The sequence below is a fragment of the Notamacropus eugenii genome, chromosome 2 (assembly GCF_028372415.1).
Source record: "Notamacropus eugenii isolate mMacEug1 chromosome 2, mMacEug1.pri_v2, whole genome shotgun sequence".
Classification (NCBI taxonomy): domain Eukaryota; kingdom Metazoa; phylum Chordata; class Mammalia; order Diprotodontia; family Macropodidae; genus Notamacropus; species Notamacropus eugenii.
Genome location: NC_092873.1, coordinates 408,706,280 through 408,731,111, shown reverse-complemented (window position 1 = coordinate 408,731,111; position 24,832 = coordinate 408,706,280). Strand labels below are relative to the sequence as shown.

The 24,832-nt window shown below is 34.5% G+C and overlaps 1 protein-coding gene across 8 annotated transcripts in view; it reads right to left on the bottom strand.

Annotated features, from left to right (window-relative positions):
- Positions 1-24,832, bottom strand: part of CDC42BPA (CDC42 binding protein kinase alpha) — a 372,601-nt gene that overhangs the window by 280,934 nt on the left and 66,835 nt on the right. For 6 of the 8 annotated variants that reach the window (XM_072647658.1, XM_072647660.1, XM_072647659.1 and 3 more), the window contains one exon: positions 7,300-7,391. In XM_072647658.1, the coding sequence (XP_072503759.1) occupies positions 7,300-7,391 (92 nt within the window). Of the gene's footprint in view, positions 1-7,299; positions 7,392-19,399; positions 19,470-21,177; positions 21,335-24,832 lie in introns of those variants that run through there. The other 2 variants (XM_072647667.1, XM_072647661.1) reach the window with 2 other exon arrangements.

Here is a 24,832-nt window from a genome sequence, read left to right as displayed (position 1 = left end):
TAAGGAAGGAAACCACATCTTGCTAAAAAGTACCACAGACAATGAAGCAATGTCAATACTAAACACATCTGCACCAAATGGTATTATATCCAAATTCTTAGAGAAGTTAAATGAGTTTCAGGAAAAAAAATAGATGGCAAAACTATACTAGTGGGGGACCTCAATTGTCCCATCTCAGAACTCGATAAATCCAACCAAAAAATAAACAATAAAGGAACTAAGAAGGTAAATAGAATATTAGAAAAGTTAGATATGACAGACCTTTGGAGAAAACTGAATAGGAACAGAAAAGAATATATCTTTTTCTCAGCAGCACATGGTACCTACACAAAAAGTGAATCTTCAAAATCAAATGTTGAAAGGCAGAAATATTAAATGTATTCTTTTCAAATCATAATGCAATACATTCAACAAAGGACAGTGGAAAGATAGATGAAAAATTAATTGGAAACTAAATAATTTAATCCTAAAGAATAACTGGATCAAAGAACAAATCATAGAAACAATTGATCATTTCATTAAAGAGAATGACAACAAAGAGACAACATAACCAAAATTTATGAGATGTAGCCAAAACAGTATTTAGAAGAAAATTTATTTCTCTAAAAATTCTTACATCAACAAAACAGAAAAATAACACATCATAGACTTGGGCAAAGAACTAAAAAAACTAAAAAAGAACAAATTAAAAATCTCCAATTGAGCACCAAACTGGAAATCCTGGAAATCAAAGGTAGGATTAATAGGACTGAAATTAAAAAAAAAACTACTAAGCTAACAAAGAAATTCAGGAGCTGGTTTTATGAAAAAAAACAAACCAGATAGATAGATAGGCCAGTGATTAATTTGATTTAAAAAAAAAAAAAAGAAAACCAAATATCCAGTATCAAAAATGAATAGGGTGAAATCACCACCAAGGAAGAAGAAATTAAAGCAATCATTAGGAAATATTTTGCTCAATTATACACAAATAAATCTGAAAATCTCAGTAAAATCTCTGACTATTTACAAAAACACAAATTACCTAGATTAACAGATCAGGAAATAGAATGCAAAAATAACCCCATCCTAGAAAAAGAAACTGAACAAGTAATTAATAAACTCCCCAGGAAAAAATCTCCAGGGTCAGATGAATTCTACCAAACACTTAAAGAACCACTAATTCCAATACAATATAAAATATTTGGAAAAATAGATGAAGGACTCCTATCAAACTCCTTTAATGGCACAATTAGGATGCTGATACCTAAGCCAGGAAGAGCCAAAACAAAGAAAGGAAATTATAGACCAATTTCCCTAATGAATATTGATGCAAAATTTTGAACAAAATACAAGCAAGGTGATGACAGCAATATGTCACAAGGATTATACACTATGACCAGGTAGAATTTCTACCAGGAATGTCGGGTTGGTTCAATATTAGAAAAACTATCAACATAATTGACCACGTCAATAACAAAACTAACAGAAATCATATTATCTCAATAGAAGCAAGTTTTTGACAAAATACAGCATTCATTCCTATTAAAAACACTAGAGAGCACAGAAATAAAGGGAGCATTCCTTAAAATGATAAGCAATATCTACTAAAAAAAAAAACTTTCAACAAGCATCATCTGTAATGGGAATGAGCTAGAAACTTTCCCAATAATATCAGGGATGAAGCAAGGGTGCCCATTATCACCACTATTACTCAATATAGCACTACATATGTTAGTTATAGCAATAAGAAAAGAAATTGAAGGCATTAGAATAGGCAATGAGGGAAAAAACTATCATTCTTTGCAGATAACATGATGGTACGCTTAGAGAAACCTAATGAATCAACTAAAAAACTACTTGAAATAACAACCTTAGCAAAATTGCAGGATATAAGATAAACCCACATAAATCATCGCCATTTCTTTATATGGACAACAAAGCCCAGCAACAAGAGATAGAGAAATTCTGTTTAAAATAACTGTAAACAATATAAAATACTTGGGAGTCTACCCACCAAGCCAAACCCAGGAACTATATGAACACAATTACAAAACACTATTCACACAAATAAAGTCAGATCTAAATAATTAGGAAAATATCAATTGCTCATGGGTAGGCTGAACCAATACAGTAAAAATGACAATTCTGCCTAAATTAATTTACTTATTCAGTGTCATATCAATTAAACTATCAAAAACTTATTTGATAGAGCTATAAAAAAATAACAAAATTCATCTGGAAGAACAAAAGGTGGAGAATATCATGGGAAGTAATGAAAAAAATACAAAGGAAGGTGGACTAGCAATATCAGACCTCAAACTATATTATAAAGTAGTAATCATCAAAACTATCTGGTACTGGCTAAGAAATAGAATGGTGGATTGGTAGAATAAATTGGGAACAGAAGACACAACAGTCAATGATCATAGCAACCCAGAGTTTGATAAATCTAAAGAGCTCAGCTTTGGAGATAAGAACTATTTGGCAAAATTTGCTGGGAAAACTGGAAAACAAAAGGACACAAACTAGGTACAGATCAACATCTCACACCATATACAAAGATAAGATCAAAAAGGGTGCATGATTTAGACATAAAAGGAGAAACTATAAGCAAATTAGAAGATCAAGGAATAGTCTACCTGTCAGATCTATAGGGAGGGGAAGAATTCATGATCAAACAAGAAATAGAGATCACCACGAAATGTAAAATAGATCATTTTGATTATATTAAATGAAAAGGTTTTTGTACAAATAAAACTAATGCAACCAAGTTTAGAGGGAAAGCAGAAAGCTAGAAGACAATTTTTACAGCAAACTTCTCTGATAAAGGTCTCATTTCTCAAATATATACAAAACTGAGTCAAATTTATAAGAATACAAGCCATTCCCCAATTAATAAATGGTCAAAGGAAATGAACAGGCAGTTTTCAGATGAAGAAATCAAAGTTATCTATATGCACACGAAAAAGTGCTCTAAATCACTTTTGATTAGAGAAATACAAATCAAAACAACTCTGAGGTACCACCTCACACCTATCAGATTAGCTACCAAGACAAAAAAAGGAAAATGATAAATGTTGGTGAGTATGTTGGAAAATTGGATCACTAACAAATTCCTAGTGGAGTTGAGAATTGATCAAACCGTTCTTGAGAACAATTTGAAACTATGCCCAAAGGACAATCAAACTGTATATACCCTTTGATCCAGCAAAACCATTATTAGGTCTATTTTTCAAAGAGATCATAAAAGAAGAAAAGGGACCTACATGCGCAAAAATATTTATAACTGCCCTTTTCATAGTAGCAAAATGTTGGAAACTGAGGGGATGCCCATTATTTAGATAATAGCTGAACAAGCTTTGGTATGTGAATGTAATGGAACACTATTGCACAATAAGAAATGAAGACTAGTCAAATTTCAGAAAAACCTGGAAAGACCTGTATGAAGTGATGCAAAGTGAAATGAGCAGAATTAGGATACATAGTATCAGCAATACTGTGTGACAACCAACTATGAATGACTAATCTCTTCTCAGCAACAAAATGATCCAAGACAAGTACAAAGGATTAATAAAGGAAAATGAGATCCACATTCAGATAAAGAACTGATGGACTCTGGGAGCAGATCTAAGCATATTTTTCTCACTTTATTCCTTCTCATGCTTTTTTTTTTTCCTTTTGATCTGTTTCTTCTTTCACATCTGTGACTAATACGGAAATGTTTTACATGATAGTACATGTATAACCTCTATCAAACTGCCTACCATTTTCAGAAGAGGGAAGGTAGGAATGGAGAGAAAAAAAACTTGAAACTCAAAATCTTGTAAAACTGAATGCTAAAAATTGTCTTCACATGTAACTGGGAAAAACAACATTAAATACTATCAAAAAAAGAAAAAGTGACAGACCAGATAAGAAAGCAAAACCCCACAATATGCTCCTTACAAGAAACACATTTTAAAAACAAAGACATAAATAAAATAAAACTGAGAGAATGGGGAAAAAATGTACTCTGTATCAAGTAAATCTAAAAAAACAGGAGTTGTGATCATGTTGTCTGTAAAAAAGAAAAATAAACATTCAAAAAATAAAAAGGAATAAACAAGAAAATTACATTATGTTGAAAGTAACTACAAACAGAGTAATATGTCAGTAATACACTCATATGCTCCAAATGCCTTAATATTCAAATTCATAAAGGAAACATTAATTGAGCTACAAGAGAAAATAGTGACTAGCAAGAAAGTGTTAGGATAATTCAATATTTGTTTCCGAGTTTTGGATAAATCTGACAGAAAGATGAACAAAAGGGAATATATGAAAATAAATAAACATCAGTAAAAAACTAGAGAGAAAAGCCTTATGGCATGCAATTTGGAATTATGCAAATAAAATGACTAAACTGTCCATATTGTTTAAACCAAAGATTACATTATTGGGATTAAACCCTAGAGAAATCATTGATAAGAAAGCCCCCATATGCACCAAAATAGTTATAGCAGCATTTTTTTCTGAAAACAAAGAACTAAAAACAAAGCAGATATGCATAGATTGGATTTTTTAAATTGTGTAACATGAATGTAATAGAATATTATATGCTATAAGAAATGATATATGTGACAAAAATAGAATGCACGTAAAGATCTACATGCAGAGTAAAGTAAGAAAAGCCAAGAAAACAATATTTGCAATAACTATGATAACATAAAAAGGAAAAAACCACATTAAAAAATCAAGTGAATGGAATAAAATTGTAAAAATCAAGCACAATTCTGGGTCATAAGAGCAAACAGATGAAGAACTAGACATTTTATCTGATCCCTATATTTGATCTCAAACTTCTTCAACTCTGAAGTTATAAGCTAAAATAAAGCAACTTCAGCTTTCTCCATGATCTAGGACACCACCCAAAAAAAATCACAAACCTGAAACCTGTGAATTAATGCTCACTCAAAACCAGCACAGAAGGACCTTTTTTAAAAATCATTAAAAATCATCCATCTAAAACCACAAGCAAATAACTTGTTTAATACATATACCAGAAGCTTTCCTAACAAATACAGGAATAAAGCAAGGATGCCCACTCTCCCCACTATTATTTGATATAATTCTGTAAATGCTAGCAACAACAATACAATGAAGGAAATTAAAGTATAAATATGAATACAGAGGGGCTAAAATGATCCCTATTTGCTGATAAGATCATTTACATGGAAAGTCGTAAAGAATCAGCAGACACCAAGTGAAACAATTAATAGCTTTAGTAAACTGGCAAGCTACAAAATAAATCCTTAAAAAAAAAGATCAAGCATAACCTGAATGAAGAGACTTGAGATATCACCCACAACACATCCATTCCTAAAGTTGGGATGTACCAGATGCTACACATTGCACGTTTCCTAAATTTTTAAATGTAACAGCTGTTACGCTGATTGTTTTTTCCTCTTTAAAAAAGTAGTCTGTTACATAGGACAGCTCTCTGGGAGAGACAAGAGAGATACTTGGGATAACGATGATAAATGTAAAAAATTGAAATATCTATTATATATATGTACAGGTGTTTCAGTTTCTCTCTCTCTCTCTCTCTCTCTCTCTCTCTCTCTCTCTCTCTCTCTCTCTCTCTCTGTGTGCGTGTGTGTGTGTATGTTTAATCTGTGACTGAGGAGGAAAAAAGTAAATAGCTTTGCTATTTACTAACTCTGTGACCTTGCACAAGATAACTTATTCTCACTGGGCCCCAATTTCCCCATTACATTAGATCAGGGATTTTTAACCTTTTTCATGACTTAGGCACAAAAAGTCACCTTTTGGAAATATGGTGAAGCCTATGGACCCTTCCTCTGAATATAGTTTTTAAATGAATAATTAAAATTGAATTGTATTGAAATAGTTATCTGAAAAATTGTTTTAAGTACTTGACCTCAAATCAAGAATCCCTAAAATAATAGGATCCTATCTAAAGTCTTTTATAGCATTAAAATCATAGGTAAGTGATAAATTATGTGATACTAACAAGTTTCAAGAAAATTCAGAGAGGAGAGGGAACAATAAGAGCTAGACTGGTCAGGGACATCTCAAAGTAAGTGATGGAGATTAAGTTGAAAATTGATGAATAAGAAAGATTTGCATGTGCAGAAGGTAAAAGAAAGAACATTCAAACATAAGCACAGGGTAAAAGATGGTGTGTTTATATAACAATAAGATACTGGTCTAACTACAGTTTGGCACAAATTTAGAGAACAGTGAGACTTTTAAAGATCAGGCATTGACACAGAAACAAAAGATGAAAGTCAGTGAGTAGTATTATAAAAGCTGCTTTAAAGAAGAATGATCAAACAATTGTTCCAAACAGACTAGAAAGGGTACAACTTGGAACCTGATAAGCCAGCTAGGAAGGTGTTAGAGTAAAACAGGAATGCAGCATGAAATGCTGGACTAGGGTAAGTCCGTGTGTGTGTGTGTGTGTGTGTGTGTGTCTCTGTGTGTGTGTGTGTGTCTCTGTGTGTGTGTGTGTGTCTGTGTGTGCATATGGACTAGGTAAGCCATAATTCATGACAACTGGGGATTTGCCCCAAGTGCCATATTAGAAGACTCTAACAGCACTTGCAGTTTCTTCAACAGCACAGAAACAAAAGTTAGAAAAAATAGCAAGCCACTAGGTGGCGTGATAACATGAGCTCCCCACCCTCATGGTTTCTTCTCCATTAGAATCCTCAATTCTAATCCTTGATTTCCTAACCATGGAGTTATGTGCTGCCTTCTCTCCATCCTCAAAGTGTGTGCTTGCCTGTCTGACACCCCAAATGTCTTTGCTACAACTTTGAATACAGAAAACAAGATGGGATACATGGGAGATTTCATAAGAAATAACAAGTGGCTTGACAATCAACTCAATAGTGAGATAAAAGAAGATATTCATGTAGGCTTTAGGCAGGGTTAAGTAGAAGAAAGTTGAGTGCAGTAATAGGGACCAGGAAGTTGAAAGTTGAAGTTTTAGAGAGAAGACAAATTCAATTTTGAACATGTAAAGTTTGTGGCAGATAGTAAAGCAGCCAAGGGAGCACATTTCTGTACCAACACAGTAGATTCTATAAGTATATGAGCGTCTCATGCTTTGTCAAGGAATTCCCTGAGAAATTTCCTTTGTGAAAACAAGCAATTTCAAATGTGAAATGAAGGTAGAATTTTCAAGTGATCATTTCTTTCCATTCTTCATTCCTGTACTTTGAGATGCATGATAAAATGGCAAACAATATTAATTTATCCACACAGTAAACATGTGATTTTCAACAAAAAAAAGTAATTTTCATAACTTACCTCCCCAAAAGCTCCTCTACCAATCACCTTTAATATTTCAAAGTCTTCTTTATGCAATCTCATCTGCTTCACTTTAGAAGTGAATGGTTTAGCTATAAGAAAAGAACATCATCAATTATTTTTCAAAAGAAGATGAAAAATTATACATAAAGTATAAATTTTTATACTTTTTTATATGCTAAAAGTTCAAATAATCATTAGTAGACCCTAAGAAGTTCTCTTTAAAATTTAAAGAGGAACTAATTTTAACAACCAAAACCAAAGTTTATTTTTTTATTTCTTATACAGTTATGTCATTTGGGGAAAATGTAAAGGCACACATCTTAATATGCCTTCAAATATCTCAGCAGCTCAATGTAGCTATGTAATAAAATTGTCAATTTTTTATATGTTAATAGTACACATTTCAGCTTTAACATGTCTTGTATTAGAAAGAGAAACAAGATTTGTAAAACTAGTTCATTAGAATTTTAAACGATAAAATATATTGCATCACTATTAGTAACATGACAAAAATGCTTTTAGTTATTCTGTTAGCACAGAAAACACACATTAGTAATTACAGACAAACCACAGGAGAAAAAGGAATGAACCAAATATACAAAATATGAAACTAATATTTGGAATATGCCACCAGGCCCTCCCTCCTTGCTTTCCCTTCTATCCTTCACAAAATGAGCCCAACCTCCTTTTCCAAACATTATACCCTAGTCACTTTCACACACACTACATTCCAGCCACACTTGCCTTCCTGCTATTTCTCACAAAAAACCATTCCCTCCTATGTCTCCTCATCTTTGAACTGGCTATTGTCATGTATGCAGTATTTATCTCTGCCACCTGGAACGCCTTGTTTCCTTCAAAACTTTGCTCAAATACCACCTTCTACATGAAGTTATTACTGAAGACCACATGCAACAGCTTATGTCCTCCTTGCTTAAAATGTTTATTTATTTTGTATTTGTGTCAAATATGTTTATTTTTGTTGCATGCTGTCTCCCTGATGGAATGTAAACCCCCTAAAATCAGAGAGTTTTATTTTTTCTTTGTTGTCCTAGAGGTATTAGGTGTTAAATAAATGCTGTTTAATAAATGTTGTTGACTGCCTGAAGAGAGACAAAATGGAGTTAACAGAACTGAGGATAAAAATTTAATGCCCTGTCTAAGCTACCTGAACAGAGAGTGAGGGCTTTTGATGTACCTGAAAGCACTCTGAAGCTCTTAAAACACTAGAATCTGAGATAAGCTAAAGTTAAGCCTAAACTCTTAACATCTAATTGTAAGAGAAACTGCTGAGATTGAAATAAGGGCTGTTGTTCTTCTTAGGCCTTGAGAATGACTACTGCTAACCAAGTTTGGGTAGTCAAGAGTAAAAGTTTATTGTGAGAAGTAACTAGCTAAACTCAGGTTTTTATTTCCTTAATTATTGTTACAAACTATGTGCAATATCTTAATGTTAAATTTGAGATTGCCTTTTATGCTTTCATTTCAATAAGAAGTTCTCATTCTACATAATCCTTGGAGAAAGCCTAGCCAAACAATTCACACAGATATATATACACACCCAAGGCACTGCCGCTGAGCTTATGTAGAGCTACCCAAATTTCAGACATGGTACCTAAGAGGAAACAGACCTATGCAGGACTGCCTTTGCAAATGCAGACATAAATTAACAAAGGATTGTGAGAAACTAGAGATAATGTACCTAATGTACTTTTTGTACAATTGAGATACCTGAAACTTAAATGACTTGCCCAGTCACGTACATGGCAAGCAGTTGAGCTGGAATTTGAATCCCATGGTCTTTCTACTGTACAGCAATGCAGACTGTAAACATCACAATGTCTACGTGAGTTTTGCTGTCCTCTCAACAGAATTTTGGTTTTAAGTTAGAACTAGAAAGACTCTTAAAGACCACTTAATTTAATTTCATCTTAATCATGAGAAAAATACCTATATTAGTAAAATGAATTCTCCAAGGCAGTGTAACTAGCTAGCTAGCTAGGACTGTAATCAAATACAAAGCACTCTGAAACATTTTTTCCAAAAAAATTTTGTAAACAAAGGGCACATTTTAAAATTTACATATTAAATATGACCTAAAGAGTAATATATTAATTAGAGATTATGGTATCAATTAAATAGATCATTTTCTTCCAGGCCTAGGAAAGTCTTCTCTTAATAGTGATTTAGTAATATTTCATTAGAATTGGCACTGCCTCATTTCCTACTTTCAGGCAAAAAGAAGTTAAGTTTGCAGGAAAGCTAATATGATTAATTCATAGGTTTTAGTTCTTCAGATACCTAGCTAACAATAAATCACATAACTATTATTTTAATACAAATTAACTCTGAAAGGTAGTTACCAAATTATTTTCTTCATTATATTAAAAATCAAGACCTTAATTTTTAGACACAAATAAACATATAAATGCTTAGAAGTCAACTTCTATCACTATAATAAATATTTGTAGCTGACTTCAAATGTCACATGAAGTGTAATTATTATTAGATTGTGAGATCCTTAAGGGCAGGAACTGCTTTTGGCCTCTTTTTGTATTCCCAGCCCTTAGCACTATTCCTGACACACAGTAAGCTCTTGATAAATGTTTACTGACTGACTACTAGATAATTACATTTCCCTAATTGAGCCAGAAATAGGATTCTTAGGAATTTATTTGAGAGAAGATTGGAAAAGGGAAATACTCAAAGATAATTTTTGATTAATCACTGAATAAAAATTAATGTGCATACAATTTTCCACTTTAAAGGAAATACTGTAAGTACAATCAAAAGATGGCAGGAAAAAAATTTTTGCTTTCAAATATTATTTGTGTCTGCTTCTTCCTCTCAGTGAATTCAGGTCAGTTAAATAGCAGAGGGGAAGCAGAATAAATAACTTCTTTCAATATGTTTGTAACATCTACATGGCAGTTACTAGCAGCATATGTTGGCACTCCTCCATACTTCTATAATAGGAATGCTTCTTGAACTAGTGCAGCAATTTTGATCCCATGTATAGTAAAGATCTAACTCTTCCAAGATCTCTCCCTCCTACTTCTTATAATTTCGATCCAGTCTTTTGCACACTCTAATTAGAAGAGGATATCTAAAAGGGAAGGAAACAAAAACATTTCTTTTACAGGAATGATGCTCCATATTCTTCCATTTTTCAGATCTACAAAAGTTATTAAGGATGAGACTTTCATTCTTTCTTGTTATATCATGCATTTGTGTGTATGAGAAACTTTGCATTTAAAAAGGATTACTTGAGGAGAGGGGTTAAAGAAGAAATAGATATTTTGTGGTCTAAGGTACTTTGGCTGTTCTTGTTGAAGACAAGTCATTTATAAGCCAATAAGTATAGTTCTTTCTGCTTCAGTGTAATTACGTTTACCTGAAATGCCCTCCCCTCCTAACTTCTGTCTATTGGAATCTCTCTTCCTTCAAGATGCAGTTGAAACACCACTTTCTGCATAAAACCCTTTCTGATCTCCACTCCACCAACTACTGTTCCGGTAGCTTCCTACCTTTCCTTTTTTTATATTAATTCCCTACGTACTTTTATTTATACATGTTGTCTCCCTTAACAGAATGTAAGCAACTTGAGTGTAGTGAAGTTTCATTGTTCTCGTATCTTTACAATGCCTAGAACACAGCTAATAAGCAAAAACAGTTGCTTATTAAATGCTTGTTGACTTAGAGATTTATTGAATCTAAATACAATTAATAAATGTTTGGTTAAATAAACTGAGTATTTATTATATTCAAGATATTAAGATGCACCTAAGAAAGATAACAAGATTAACAGGATACTGAACCTGCTATCAAACATAAATCTAGTACTTGAGAAAAAATACATACACAAGAACAAAACAGAAAGGGTCAAGTACAAAAAGAGAGGTACAAACAAAACTACAACAGTAAAAACTAGAAAAGCTTGTTGAAGCAAAATAATTGCTTGTGGAAAAAAGATGACTGTGAAAGCAATTCCATTTAAGCTGGGTTTTAAGTGGTAAGAAAATTTAGAAAAGGCAGAGATGTAAGCAGTATAGCCACAAATAAACAAGAAAGTTGTGAGAAAGGAAAAAATAGTTTATTTTTCTTAGAAAGTTTGAGTTAGCAACTCAGTGCTATTTACCTCAGTTATTTATTTGCCCAGACTAATTCTGACAATAAAAGAACAATCAACAATGAGAGAATTAATTTTGCTCTATATAAAAAACTTTCTCCTTTTCTTGTTTCAAAATTGCTTTTTGGATATTATGTGCCAATGAGTGAACAAGAAAAAAAATTTTAAATCTTCAACAACTGCAAATCAGAAAAAAAAACAGAAAAAATGGAGATTTTTAAAAATTGCAATCTGAACAATAAAGAAAAAAATTTTAACTATAAATACCTAAATTCAAACCATGCTGCTTCAGCTGAAGTGAATATAACCAATCTATAGAGCTTAGAGAAGGTATGAATGGAATTTCCTCCACATTAGTCCATTTCATTTTACAATGCTGACTGCAGTCTAAAATAGACTGAACCAGAATTACTCAGAACTTCCAGAATTAATTCTGCTGAACACAGCTGAATAAAAGGGTTGCCTTAGCTCTTTAGCTTAACATTATTTAATATTTCAATCATCTTAAAAACTGAGACACTGATATAAGAACTGTTTCCACTGGACAAAACAAAGGGAGGAGTATGGGAAACTCACAGTGGGAAACAAAGGAAGGAGTTCTGTTTCCATAGGGTTAAAACTCCTCCCAGCTTTAAGTAATAGCAGTTATTCAGAGTTGTGACCTAGCATGGTCAGGTAAAAGGTCAGAAACTTGTGCACAGATTTGATGAACTATTTAAGGGAAAGCCTATCAGAGAGGAGAGCATGAAGTGAGGTGTTCAGGAGGGCTGCTTCTAGCCATTATTAGACAGTGAGGTGGAAGATTTGAATTTTGGAACAGTATATAAAAGAGCTTGCATTGGTCTGAACAAACTGAAATCTCCCTGTGGCCTTACTTGGGAGCGACATATTCATTCAGGAGGAATGAACGTAAAGATGAATGAAAGCTTTCCTGATTTCACAAGTACTGTTCTTTGTTTAACGTGAGCACTTCTCTCATAGTGAGGAAGAGGGCCCTCTTCTTGTAAGAACTGCAATTAAAGATCGTTCGTTCACTCCAGATTTTAGTTTTGTTGTTATCGGGCAGAGTATAAGCCATACTCTACATGCCCACAGCGGGTGGGGGGAGGGCCCCCATTTATAATACATACAAATTCAAAACTGAGCACCCCAGGTTAACATTAGGGATCAACATAAAGGTTCTTTACCTATAAGAAGTCAATCCCAGAATTCAAAAAGTAGTCTAATTTATTTCCAATATTAAATAAGTCTACCATCAGCCACCTTACTTCTAAATAATCTTAAAGAAGGAGAGAGGCGACAATTTCTAGCTATAGAATGTCATTCAATCGGAGACATTCATTACTCTCCTATACACTATATATATATGTCTCCACATACAGCTCAAATGGAATGCCAGGAAGATAGTAAATATAGTAGCTTTGATATTGGAAAGGATTAAAACTCCAAAAAGAATTTTGGTCTAGATCTATGATTTCATCTGTGTAGGGAACTTTCAGCGTGGAAGTTTCCTATAATGCTGATAAGTAGCTCGTTTACAACGCACAGTCTTTATTAGAATTGCCCAGGATACTGTGAGGCTAAATGACTTGTCCATGGTCACAAAACTAGTATTTGTCAGAATCAGAATTTGAATTCAGGTCTTTCTCACTCCAAGAAAGGCCATCTATCCAATCCACAATGCCAGGTCAAAATGCCTCTTTCCACAAAAATTAAAAGACGTATGATGTCCAAGATAAATACTTAAGGGGAACCACGATCTCATCAATGTGGGTACTCCCTACATGGATGTAGATCATTGTCTATACCTACCAACTTATTTTGCATAATTGGTCTTTGTATTTTCCCACAGATCATCCAAAGATGGTCTACTCAAGCTATTGGAAGCCTTCCTCAAGGGCTTTTTATGCCATGGATGCAAATGTAGCTCTTGGGCTGTCCTTCTGCTCCCAATATATGAATGGTCCAACTCCCTTTCCTACTCATATATTTCCTGAGTGAGGAACCTATCCCAAACTGTCTTATGCAAATCATGATATAAGCTATAAATCTAAAACATCTCCTACAGAATTTGTATAAACGACACCTGTCAACAGGCAGTCACAATCAAATGATTCTAGGAAAATGATGGAGTATCACAGGTCAAGGAAACAAGCGCAGACTGCCACAACAAACACCGTAAGAAATGTTGCCAGTGATATGGGGAGGGAAAGAGAAAGGAAGGGAAACCAAACAATGACATGATATGCCTGACAAGCAATGCTTCCTACAGGCCTCAAAAGGAGAGACCCAGAAGAGTCAAGTGGTTGTGCCTAGCAGAGCCTAAGTCCTGAAGTATAAAAGGGGTAGCAAAGGCCAGCTATGTGAAGGAAACGTCAAAGAGAAAGTATCTGGGACACTCATCTTAATGTCACAGTGTGCCTTTCACCAGCACAACAGCCTAGGACCAGTGTAAAAAGAGATGGAGTGGGGGCCTAGAGAAAGTGCAAGATCTGTCTTACCCACCCCAAACAACAATAAACCTAGAGGTCTGTCTTCCTTTCCCCTATCTCTCTAGCCTCCATCAAAAGGAAATAATAATGAAACAGGACTTTTTAAGAAAGCTGCCTCCATATGCTACTCCAAAACTGGGACAGAGAAGAAGCAAGAGAAGAGGAAAGAGAATATTTATATAGTACCCACTATTACGTCAGGCATTGTGCTAAGTGCTTTACAAATATCTCACAACTATGAAAGGAGTAATGCTATTATCCCCAATGTTCCATAACATTGCAGTAATGGGGAAAAAACAATTAGCTGGCCTTAGGCAATGGTTGTCAGATGTAGTTTAACCATTTTTTCCTCACTGAAAGAATAAGAGACCAAAAGGTTCCCCACCCTTAGCTACTGAACATGGAAAAGGATTTCTCACTTTAAATTCAAGGTTCAAACTCTAGATATTTTATACCTTTAAAAATGAACAAATCAAAGAAAAGTTTCAATTAAATAAAGGATTTTTGCAATATAAAAGAACCAAGTAATGATATTAATAAAGACCTGAAAAATATATCTAAACCATAAGACATAAAAGAAATGCCAAACATAAAATAAAATGGAGAGCAAACAAGTTAATGGAATTAAACAATGGTTTCATTATCTACCAAAAAAAGGGAAGAGTTAAAAGAACTTTTAAAAATGAAAAGAATAGAAAAACATAAAAATTATTTAGAAATCAATCAACAGGGGAAAATGTTAGTTAACAAAGATCATTCAACAATGATAATCAAAGAACAAGCTCCAAATTACAAAAGTACAGAATTCAAAATATCAGTGACAATCAGAGATGAAGGCCTGGAAGACAGATCAAGGTACTTTAAAATTAGACTAACTACAATACAGAAAAGACAGAAAGAGGAAAAACATGGCTCCAGATTAAAAGAAATAACTGAAGGAAATTCTCAAAATAGAAAAAAAAGACATTTCACAGATGTAAATAAGTCACCAGATTCCAGCAGCATAGAGATATCCAAAATTCAAGTGTCTAACACAAATAACTATCAAGTTTCAAAAAACAAAGAAAGAAGAATTCTTAAAGTCAAATGAAACGTGTTATAAAGCAGTAATTGGAATTTTCCCAGATTTTTCAGCATTCTCACAGGAATGAGGACAAAGTGAATCAAAAATAAATACTTCTTAAAAAACAAAGATATGGATACAAAAAATACACATCCTAAAATTACTAACACAGTGTGTGTCAGAGACCACAGATTCAAATGAAAATCAGAGACTTTTCAAAGTAGAAGCAAAGCAGCAAGATTTTACTACAATCTCATGAGAAAAGGCATCTCCTCTCTAATAAGTAATCAGCAGCGTGAGGTGCTTGCAGAAGGTAAGAACAAAGATTATATAGTCCTAATGCAGAAATCCCCCACCCTCCCTGCCAGTTGTTACTCCCATTGGCTGGGAGGCAGGCTCACAATCTAAACCCAGCAATTTACCTTAGAAATAAGGAGCAAGGAAGTCGTAAAACAACCGATGTAAACCTAACACAATGCTCATAACATTATTTGGCATGCACTATGCTGAGGTGGCACTCCAAGGGGGGGTAAGTTAAGTTTCACAAGGTCACATAATTTCTGGGAGATAAAAACTAGCTTTATAAAAATAGATTAAAACATAATGGAAAACTCCTTCAAAAATCCACGGTCAGAATATGATGATTCTAGTAAAGACTGAATATGAAAAAATCACAGATATAAACTGTTTAATAAGCTAGAAAAGAGGCAGAGTCAAGATAGGAGAAAGGAGCTCCCTTCCTCTTTCAACAGATCTAAAAAACCTAAGACCAAATCCTGATGGGAAAATCCAAAAAATAGTCATAGTGAGTCACTAGTCCAGCCTAGGTCCACAAAGTGAGACAGAGATCTACTAACTCTGGGGACTAAGTTCAAATCAAAGCACTTCAGCCTAAGAGAGAAGGCTGTACACACGAAAAGGTCCATAACCCAGACACACTAAGACCTAATGCAAGGTGCAGGAACAAGGGCCAATTGGAAAACTCTGTTATCCACTAGCCAGTTCTGGATCACAAAACTAATCACAGGCAGATTAAGAAGAAAATCTGTGGTTTTCCATTCCAAAGTACAGAAAGCTCTCTGGTCCCGGGATGTGTAAGGAAGAAATTTCAGAAACAAGCAGAAGCAGCATAGTGACTTGGACTGCAAGAGTATAGTGGGATTTCAGTTCCAGCTTCTGGCATAATCTAAAGTCTGCGAAGGAATAATAAACCTATGCAAGAATCCCAGACCAAAGGTGAATAAAAGATTCTATCACTTCAAATTAGCAGTTTTCCCAGATGTCTGATAAGGACTGAGTTTAAGTCTTTTGCTCAGAAAGAACAATTCCAGGTTAAGAACATGCAGAATCAAGGGATATGCCAGTGACGAGACTTTATACTGGATCAGAACACTTTGGAAGCACCCAACACGAGCTGTCCCTGAGATCCTGAAATGACACATTTAATACCTTTTAAAAAGCAGGAACAGGAACCAATTTATACTTTCCTTCTAGGTGTATGAAGAGCTTGACCCTAACAAAATCCAAATTCAAAATGAGGTGAAAAAAATGAAGAAAAAAGAATACTGCTACTATTAAAAAACTATTCTGATATGAGGAAAGCTCAAGAAACAAACCAAGAAGAAGAGAATGACTACAAAACAACTATAAGCAAAAAAAAAAAAAAAACCCCACAGCTGGGCACAAATTCAACTAGAATTCTTGGAAGAGATGAAGAGTTTTTAAAAAGATTTTAAAATATAATATTCAGTGAGAGCACAAAAGGAGGGGTGGAACACAAATGAGTTTTGGAAGAAAGAAATGGAAAAGAAATTAAAAGCTTGGCTGAAAGAGACATAAACCTTTCCCAAGGAACAAACTTCCTGAAAACCAGAATAGGTCAAATAGAAACCAATGGCTCCGAGAGACAACAAAGATATTAAAACAACATTAGAAGGCTGGGGGACAAAAAGGACAAGACACTGTAAGGTATCTCAGTGAAAAATAACATTAAAAAATTGGATTGGAAGGGACAGGGTAAAAGGAGAGAGAGAACAGAATAAACAAAAGTGAGGGGAACAGGATGGAGGGAAATTCAGTTAGCAATAGTAACTGGGAAAAAAATTGTGAAGTAAGTGTCTCTAAAAAAGGCCTCATTTCTCAAACATATGAAAAACTGAGTCAAATTAATAAAAATAAAAACCATTCCCCAATTAATAAATGTTCAAAGGTTATAATCAAGTTTTCAGATTAAGTAATCAAAGCTATAGCCATTTGGAAAAATACTCTAACTCACTACTGGTTGGAGAAATGCAAAATTAAAGCAGTTCTGAAGTACTATCTCATATCTACCAGACTGTCTAATAGGACAGAACAGGCAAATGACTAATGTTGGAGGGCATGGAGGAAAAATGAGACATTAATGCACTGTTGGCAGAGTTGTAAACTGATTTAACTATTCTGTAGAGCAATATGGAACTAAGCCTACAGGCTATAAAATCATGCATACTCTTTGACGTAGCAATACCACAAGTAGGTCTGTATCCTGAAAGAGATTAAAAAAAAAAAGGAAAGGACATAAATACATATATACAAAAATATTTATAGCAGCTTTTTCCTGGGGTTAAGAATTAGAAACTGAGCGGACATCCATCAATTGGGGAATGGCTGAACAAGTTGTAGTATGTGATTATGATGGAATACTATTGTACTGTAAGAAATGATGAGGAAGATGCTCTCAGAAAAGCCTGGAAAGTCTTGCATGGGCTGATGCAAAGTGAAATGCACTGTGTACAGAATAACAGCAATATTGTAAAAAGATGTGAATGCCTTGGCTATTCTCAGCAATACAACGATCCAAGACAATTCCAAAGGACTTATGATGAAAAATGTTATCCATCCCCAAAGAATTGATAGTGTCTGAATACAGATTGAAGCATATTTTTTTTTTTATTTTCTTCATTTTTCTTGAGAGTTTTATTTTTGGTCTATGTTTTCTTTCACAACATGACTATTATGGATATGTTTTGCATGACTACAGATGTATAAAAGCCGAAAAGGAAAACATTCAATTGCTTTAAAGTTATGATCCCCCTCAAAAAAAAAAAAAGCCTAGACATGTTTTGAGAAATCTTACAATTAAATTGTCCATATCTCTTAGAACCAGAGTATAAAATAGAAAAAGGAAGAATCCCCTTGTCACCTCCTTGAAAGAACCCTAAAATGAAAACCCTCAGGAGCATTACAGACAAAATACAGAGCTTCCATCCAGAAAACAAGAATTCAAATACTGAGGAGGTTCTGTCAGGTTCACACATGATTTAGGAAGTACCACTTTAAAACACGAGAGAGCTTAGAACATCTTCCAAAAGGCAAAGGTTACAGGATTAGAACCAAAAATGATTTAACCAGCAAAACTGACTTTATATAATGCTACAGGGTAAAAATGAAATAAAGGGCTTCCAAACATTCCTGATGAAAAGACAAGAGCTATGATGACACTTTGAAGTTCAAATACATAAGTTATGAGAAACACAAAATGGTAAACATAAATGAACAATGATAAAAGGTTAATATGGGGAATGATATTTACGCTCCCTTTCTACCCTGTCATAATCATCAAGGGTCACAGAAAGTGTTTGATTAGGCAAAAAGCCCAGAAGAGGTTCTGTTATACCTTAATAATCTTATAAAAAGAATAGAAGGAAAACGGAAAATGAAAACACTTGGGGGAGGAAGGGAGAAAAGGAAAGCAAGGTTAGGAAAATTCTATCATATAATTGGGGTATACAGGCAGAAGTCTATATGAACAAGGAAGAAGAGGCAAATAGCTGAAAATTGCACCTCACTCTCATCTGTACTGATCAAAGGAGAGAAGAAAACACACACACACACACACACGCAGTTGGATAAAGAAATATATTTTACTCAGCTGACAAATATGGAAAGGAAGTATTAGGAGAGATTATCCTAAGCAAAATAAATTCTTACTAAAGGACATGCAAAAATATTTATAACTCTTTAAGTTGACACAGAATTGAAATCTGAAGCAGTGCCTATCAATTGAGCTTGAGAAAACATAATTTTAAAAAATAAACCCCATTTGAACAACAAAATGATGACCTTTGCAAAGATTACTGTTTTATTCACAGAAATAAAGACAGATTGGATTAAAACTAGAGAAAATTCAATGTTTTTGTACAGGATGGATCAACCTCTTAGTGAATTTACAGATTTAATGCAATGTCAATCAAATAACAAAATGTCTTTTTAATAGAACTATAATAACTATTAAAAAAGAAAGGCTGCAGATTTTATAGTCATGAAGAACTAGACACAAGTCTTATTTCTGATACAAATCTATTAGCAGTGCAACTAAATCACTCAAAGTCCCATGGAACTCTCTTAGATGATAGATTACAAAACGGTTCTGACCTGTGTGCTTAGCACAGTTTTTGGCACATAACTTGTCTTCAATTGAGAGAAGGAATTTTCTGTGTGTTCTCTTCAATAAGGACATCATTGGTCCAGGCCAAAAAAGAAGAAAATTACAAAGAAACAGATATGAAAAATATATATTGATAATTAAATCTGTCAGGAAAGTAAAGAAAGGTGGAATTGTTCTCCAAAGCTTTTAAATATATTAACATGCTGTGATGAACAAAGTGAGAGGGAGCCTGATGTTGCCAAGAAACCCTGTGTTCTAGTCCCCAGAATCAAATATAAATCCTCAGTTCAGCATTCAAAGCCCTTAAACACTCTCCCCTTACCTTTTCAGTCTTCTTACATTATACTCTACTCCATAATCCTACTTACTGTGAGATACAGTGACACTGGTACCTTGAAGCTCCTTGTTGCTTATATGTTGTCCTTCCCATTACAGTGTGATAAATTGGAGATAATCAATAGAAGGAAGACACTAGCATTAAGGAGGATCAATACAGGCTTCTGATAGAAGGTGGGACTTTAGCTAGAACTTGAAGCAAGGCAATAAAATGATGAAGTAGAGTGAGGAAAGAGATTACCCCAGACATGGTAGATAGCCAGCAAAAATCCAAGTGCTGGACTTCGGAGGCAGGAATGTTCAAATCATGCCTCAGACACTTAATAGTTGTGTGACCAGGAGAGGTCGTTTAGTTATTCTCAGTCTGAGTTTCCTCATCTATAAAATGTGTCATCACAACAGCATCTGCCTCACAGGGTGGTTTTAAGAATCAAATAAGAATATATGGAAATGCTCTGAAAACTTTAATATGCTATATAAAGTTAGTTATTATTAACTGAGAAAGAACAAAAGATCACCGTACTGTTCACCAAAGTTATTATAGATATTTAAGAGGTTCAATTGCTCAATAAATGAAACAACATGAGTTTTCTCTAAAAGCTACTGTATTTCTTCACATTTAACAGACCAGAGGGAAAAAAGGATTCCTCTGTATAAGGTTTAGCTCTCCTAAGTAAAGAACAGGGAAGGGATATATTCAGAAATAAAGATTAAAATTTAAAAAACCAGAAATACATAAAAATGGCTTAAATATACTCAACGAAGAAAAAAATCAAAATACAGTTTCTATGAATGCACATGGACCAGAGTTTTACAGGATAAAAATGTATGGAAGGAACATTCACATCAATGGCATCACAGCTATATTAAAACTGTAATTATTTAAACAAATAGCACTCCTTGTAAGGATAATTACTCTACTTAGTGAATGACTTAATTTCAATTGAAAAAAATAATATTAAATTAAACTGAAAAAATTCCTATTAAATTAAAAATGTTTTACCTTCATCATCAAGTTGGTTGCAAGATGATTAACTTTTTGGCCATAATTATCAAAGACTATCTTCCTAAGTTGCAGAGATGTTTCCATTTGCATTGATGAAAAGGGTGCCCACACTAAGAGAATGACAGACTCCTAAGTGCTTAAGTGTGGTGCACTAAAAGCAGTGGTTACTCAAAATTCATTATTTCTTTTTGCCAAGAATTTATTTTACCTTTAAATTAAGAGTTCACAAATTCCCCATGTTTGGAAAACCAATTCTTTCCTTAATTCCATGTCTACTACAGTTTCACTACGTTCATATCCTTCATCCTTCCTACACAACTTCCTTTAGCTCACTATAGCACTTCAACGCACTCTCAGTAGTTAAACTTAATATACTCTCTCCACCTTCCTGAGTCTACTCTGGGAAAAACTGACTTTACATACCTCCTCATTCTGTGAGTTTGTCCAATTGCAAACCATCTCCAGGACTATGGGTCTAGACTCAGGTAGATCTAAAGGTAGTTCCTCATGGGGGGTTCCAGGAAATTTATAGAGAATCTTTAAGGCTGAATGATTTTGGGACTGAATCAATGTTTGGATCCACTGTAAAACAAAAAAGTCCCCAGGTAAATCTCAGAATCATCCTAGTAATTAAAAATATATATGCAGCTAAAACAGATTTTCTATTGTTAAGTCAGAGTACAGTATAATTGCTAAGTCTCAAGAATTAAGTTAAGAAAAAAAAAAAACCTAGCTTCAAAGAAGGGAGGGTAACTCAACAAAATACCTTTCCTGTGTAAGCTGATCTATTATACTGAAGTAAATATATTTTCTAGGCAGTAGGTCTAAAAACTAAGTATAGGTAAAATTGAAGCAGATTTTAAAAATCTATTGATTTACTTACTGAACATAAATCCTGTTGTCAACCAAGGTACTGGGATAAAGTGAAAATGGAGAACTAGTGTTGGAAGTCAGAGGATGTGGTATATTGGAAAGATAACAATTTGGAGTCAGAAAATCCCATTCAAGTCCTGTGTCTTCCACTTATCAGCTATATGACGTAGGGGAAGTTACTTGCCCTTTCATGAGTGTCAGTTTTCTTACCTAAAAAATTAGGAGGTTGAACTAAATAACCTCTAAATCCTATTATCTTTTGAGGTCACAAGGAAGGTAAAGAAGTAGGGAGAGAAAGGCTAATCAGTGAGAGCTGAGCTATTCACTTATATCAGAATTATATAAGGCAGAGAATGATTTATAACTTTCCAACATATTTTATATCAAATGTGATTCTATTTAGTACAAGGCTAAAAAGCTTATGAATCATAGATCTAGAACCAAAAGAAATCTTAGAGGTCATTTAGTCTAACCTCCTTCCTAGTTCTTATCCTTACTTTCTGGACTTCAAAATCATGCCCCTCCTGCTGGCTAATCCTGAAACTTCCTTCAGTGACTGGAGTCTTCTCATCCTGGAACGTCCAACCACCTACCTCACTCTTCACCCTGGAATATACTGCCATCAGGCCCATCTGTTTCTCCCATTGACAAGTTACTCACAGAGCCTCCACTTTGTGGAGGGGCCCTAGGCTAGGAAGCCTTCATTCCCCTCTTGGCTCTCCTCTTCCTAATTCTAAGCCCAATGCTCTGTCTACTATGCCACCTAGCTACTGTTTTTTATAAACCAACTTTGTAAAGGATATTAGAAAATATAGCATCTTTTAAACAAAATAGTACAAATTCAATTTTTTCTCTATCACATGAGGTACCTGATTTTTATCTAGTAACCAGTCTTTCAAGCCACAGGATTTCCTGAGGTTGTGTTATTTTGCCACAGCCCTACAATCAATGACATCTAACTTCCTATGACACACTAAGAGGAAATAACAAAGAACTTACTTACTAATTCAACATCAGTGTGGTACATTCAATTCAACAACCACTTGCTTAGCACTTCCTATGTAAAAAGCACTTTAATAGGTGCTAAGGACACAAAGATGAAGACCAAAACCAGTCACCATTCTCAAAGAATTTATGTTCCTCAGGGAAATACAACCTGTCCATTAATAAAAACATCATAATTCAAGGAAGGAAAGAACACTAACAAACCTACATAAAAATATAATATACTTGAAACTCAGACGAACTAAAATGAAATCCCACCTCTAACACAATGTGACCTTAAGCAAGTCTTTATTAACTTAGGCCTCAGTCTCCTCAAAGAAAAAAATAGGTTGAACTAGATGACCTCTGAGGTTCCTTACAACTTTCGATTTATGATCCAATGTACGACAGGGATCAGAAAAGACTTCCTGTAAAAAGTGGCACATGAAATGAATTATGAAGGGAGCTAAGGGTCCTAAGCATTTGTAAAAGTAAAGGAATGAGTGACACTATTTGTAGGGATGGGGTACAGACTCTGGGAACCTCCTTGAACTGTCCTTAATTTTCCCACTTAATCTGGCTTTTCATACCCAAATCTGTTGCCCTTTACCTAGCCTGACCCTCCTATGTCTTATTACCTGTGGATTGCCCCACCTGCTTCTCACCCCAGCCCTCCATAGTTTGGTTATTTACTGATCTCTTCCAGAAGTTTCCCACCTTTAATCACTTCAGAATCCTACTCTCTTGATTTTGACCTGTAGTCACCAGAGTCCCATTAAGATCCCCCTTGGACTCCTCCTCAAGACCCTCCCTAAACACCTCCTCCCATCACCCAAAACTACTAGACCACCCCCACATCCCTCCAACAGTCTTTCTGTATATAAGATCCTGTATATAAGGTGCTCAGATTCAATCTGGCTAGCTTGTCAATACAAGCATCACAAATGGTGAGGCTTCTTAACAGTCAATTCAATATGGCGAATCTGTAATAACCTTTGTTTTACTTTGGCTGAAAGAAGGCTTGGGTTCAATTCATTTGGGTCTGGGGTGTTGGTATTTTGGGGTCCCAAGAATCCCAAACCTCAACATATGGTTTCCTAACCTCAACAATAGTAAGTATATAAAGGAGGTATAGAATGAAAGTACAATAATGTGAAATAAGGTAAGCCATAGATTGTGAAAGGTTTTAAATATTAAGCTAAGGAGCTTACATTTTATCCTGGTGTCAACATGGTAGAGCCAATGAAGATTCTTAAACAGGCAAGAAAAAAATGGACAGACCAATTTTTTTTTCAGTAAGACTATTTTAGCAGCTATGTGGAGGATGAAATCAAGAACATCAATTAGGAGGCCATTTAATAGTCTGGACAAGAGATAATGGATGACTGAATTGTTTCCACAGAAATTATATAAAATGATAATTTACATTGATGGCTAATGTCAGAGACAAAAACTGCTTAAAGAGAGAGCAGTGGGGAAAGTTGGCTGCCTGAGAATCAGTATACCTGAAAGGCCTCTACCAGCAAACCAAAAACAACTACCAAGCCAGCTCTCATCCACAGATAATAAAGATGAGAGCCAAAAAACCCATCTTTATTATTGATATCCTGGGTTGGGAACTTCAAACTTCAAAGTTTTTGTCAGTTCTCTTTGCAATTGAAAACTCCTTTTAACATGCTATCTGATGAAGACAAAAGGGGAAGGGACTAAGAGGATTCCTTTAAAGAATAAAGTAAATGAAGATGTAATCAAGGGGTGGGGTTTAGTGAACTCTGGAATGCTAACCAATGGGATTTAAGGTACGAAATTCGAATCTGGATGAATTACAGAGACTTATGTAACCAGCATTACAGGTATTTGTGTTGGCTTGCAGGCCAAGTTACCAGTCCGTGAAATAAAACTCTTTTTTTCTAAATTCACTCATGGCCAGATAGAACTCTTGGTTATTCCTAACACAGGGTAAGTGAAAAGGTGATGGTTATAATATGGTGTTGAAATGCTTGAATACCACCAGGAATGGAAAGCTCCCTACTTCTTAAAACAGGATATTCTTGGTAGAACATTTCAAGTTTTTACTCATGTCTTCTAAGTCTTTCCTTTCCAACTCTAACTCTCATTTATAAGAATGTAATCTCCTCAAGGAAAAGGACTTAAGTTGCTTGCTTGTTTTTTATATATTTTCAGCACTCAACATAGTGCCAAACACATACTAAACACGCAA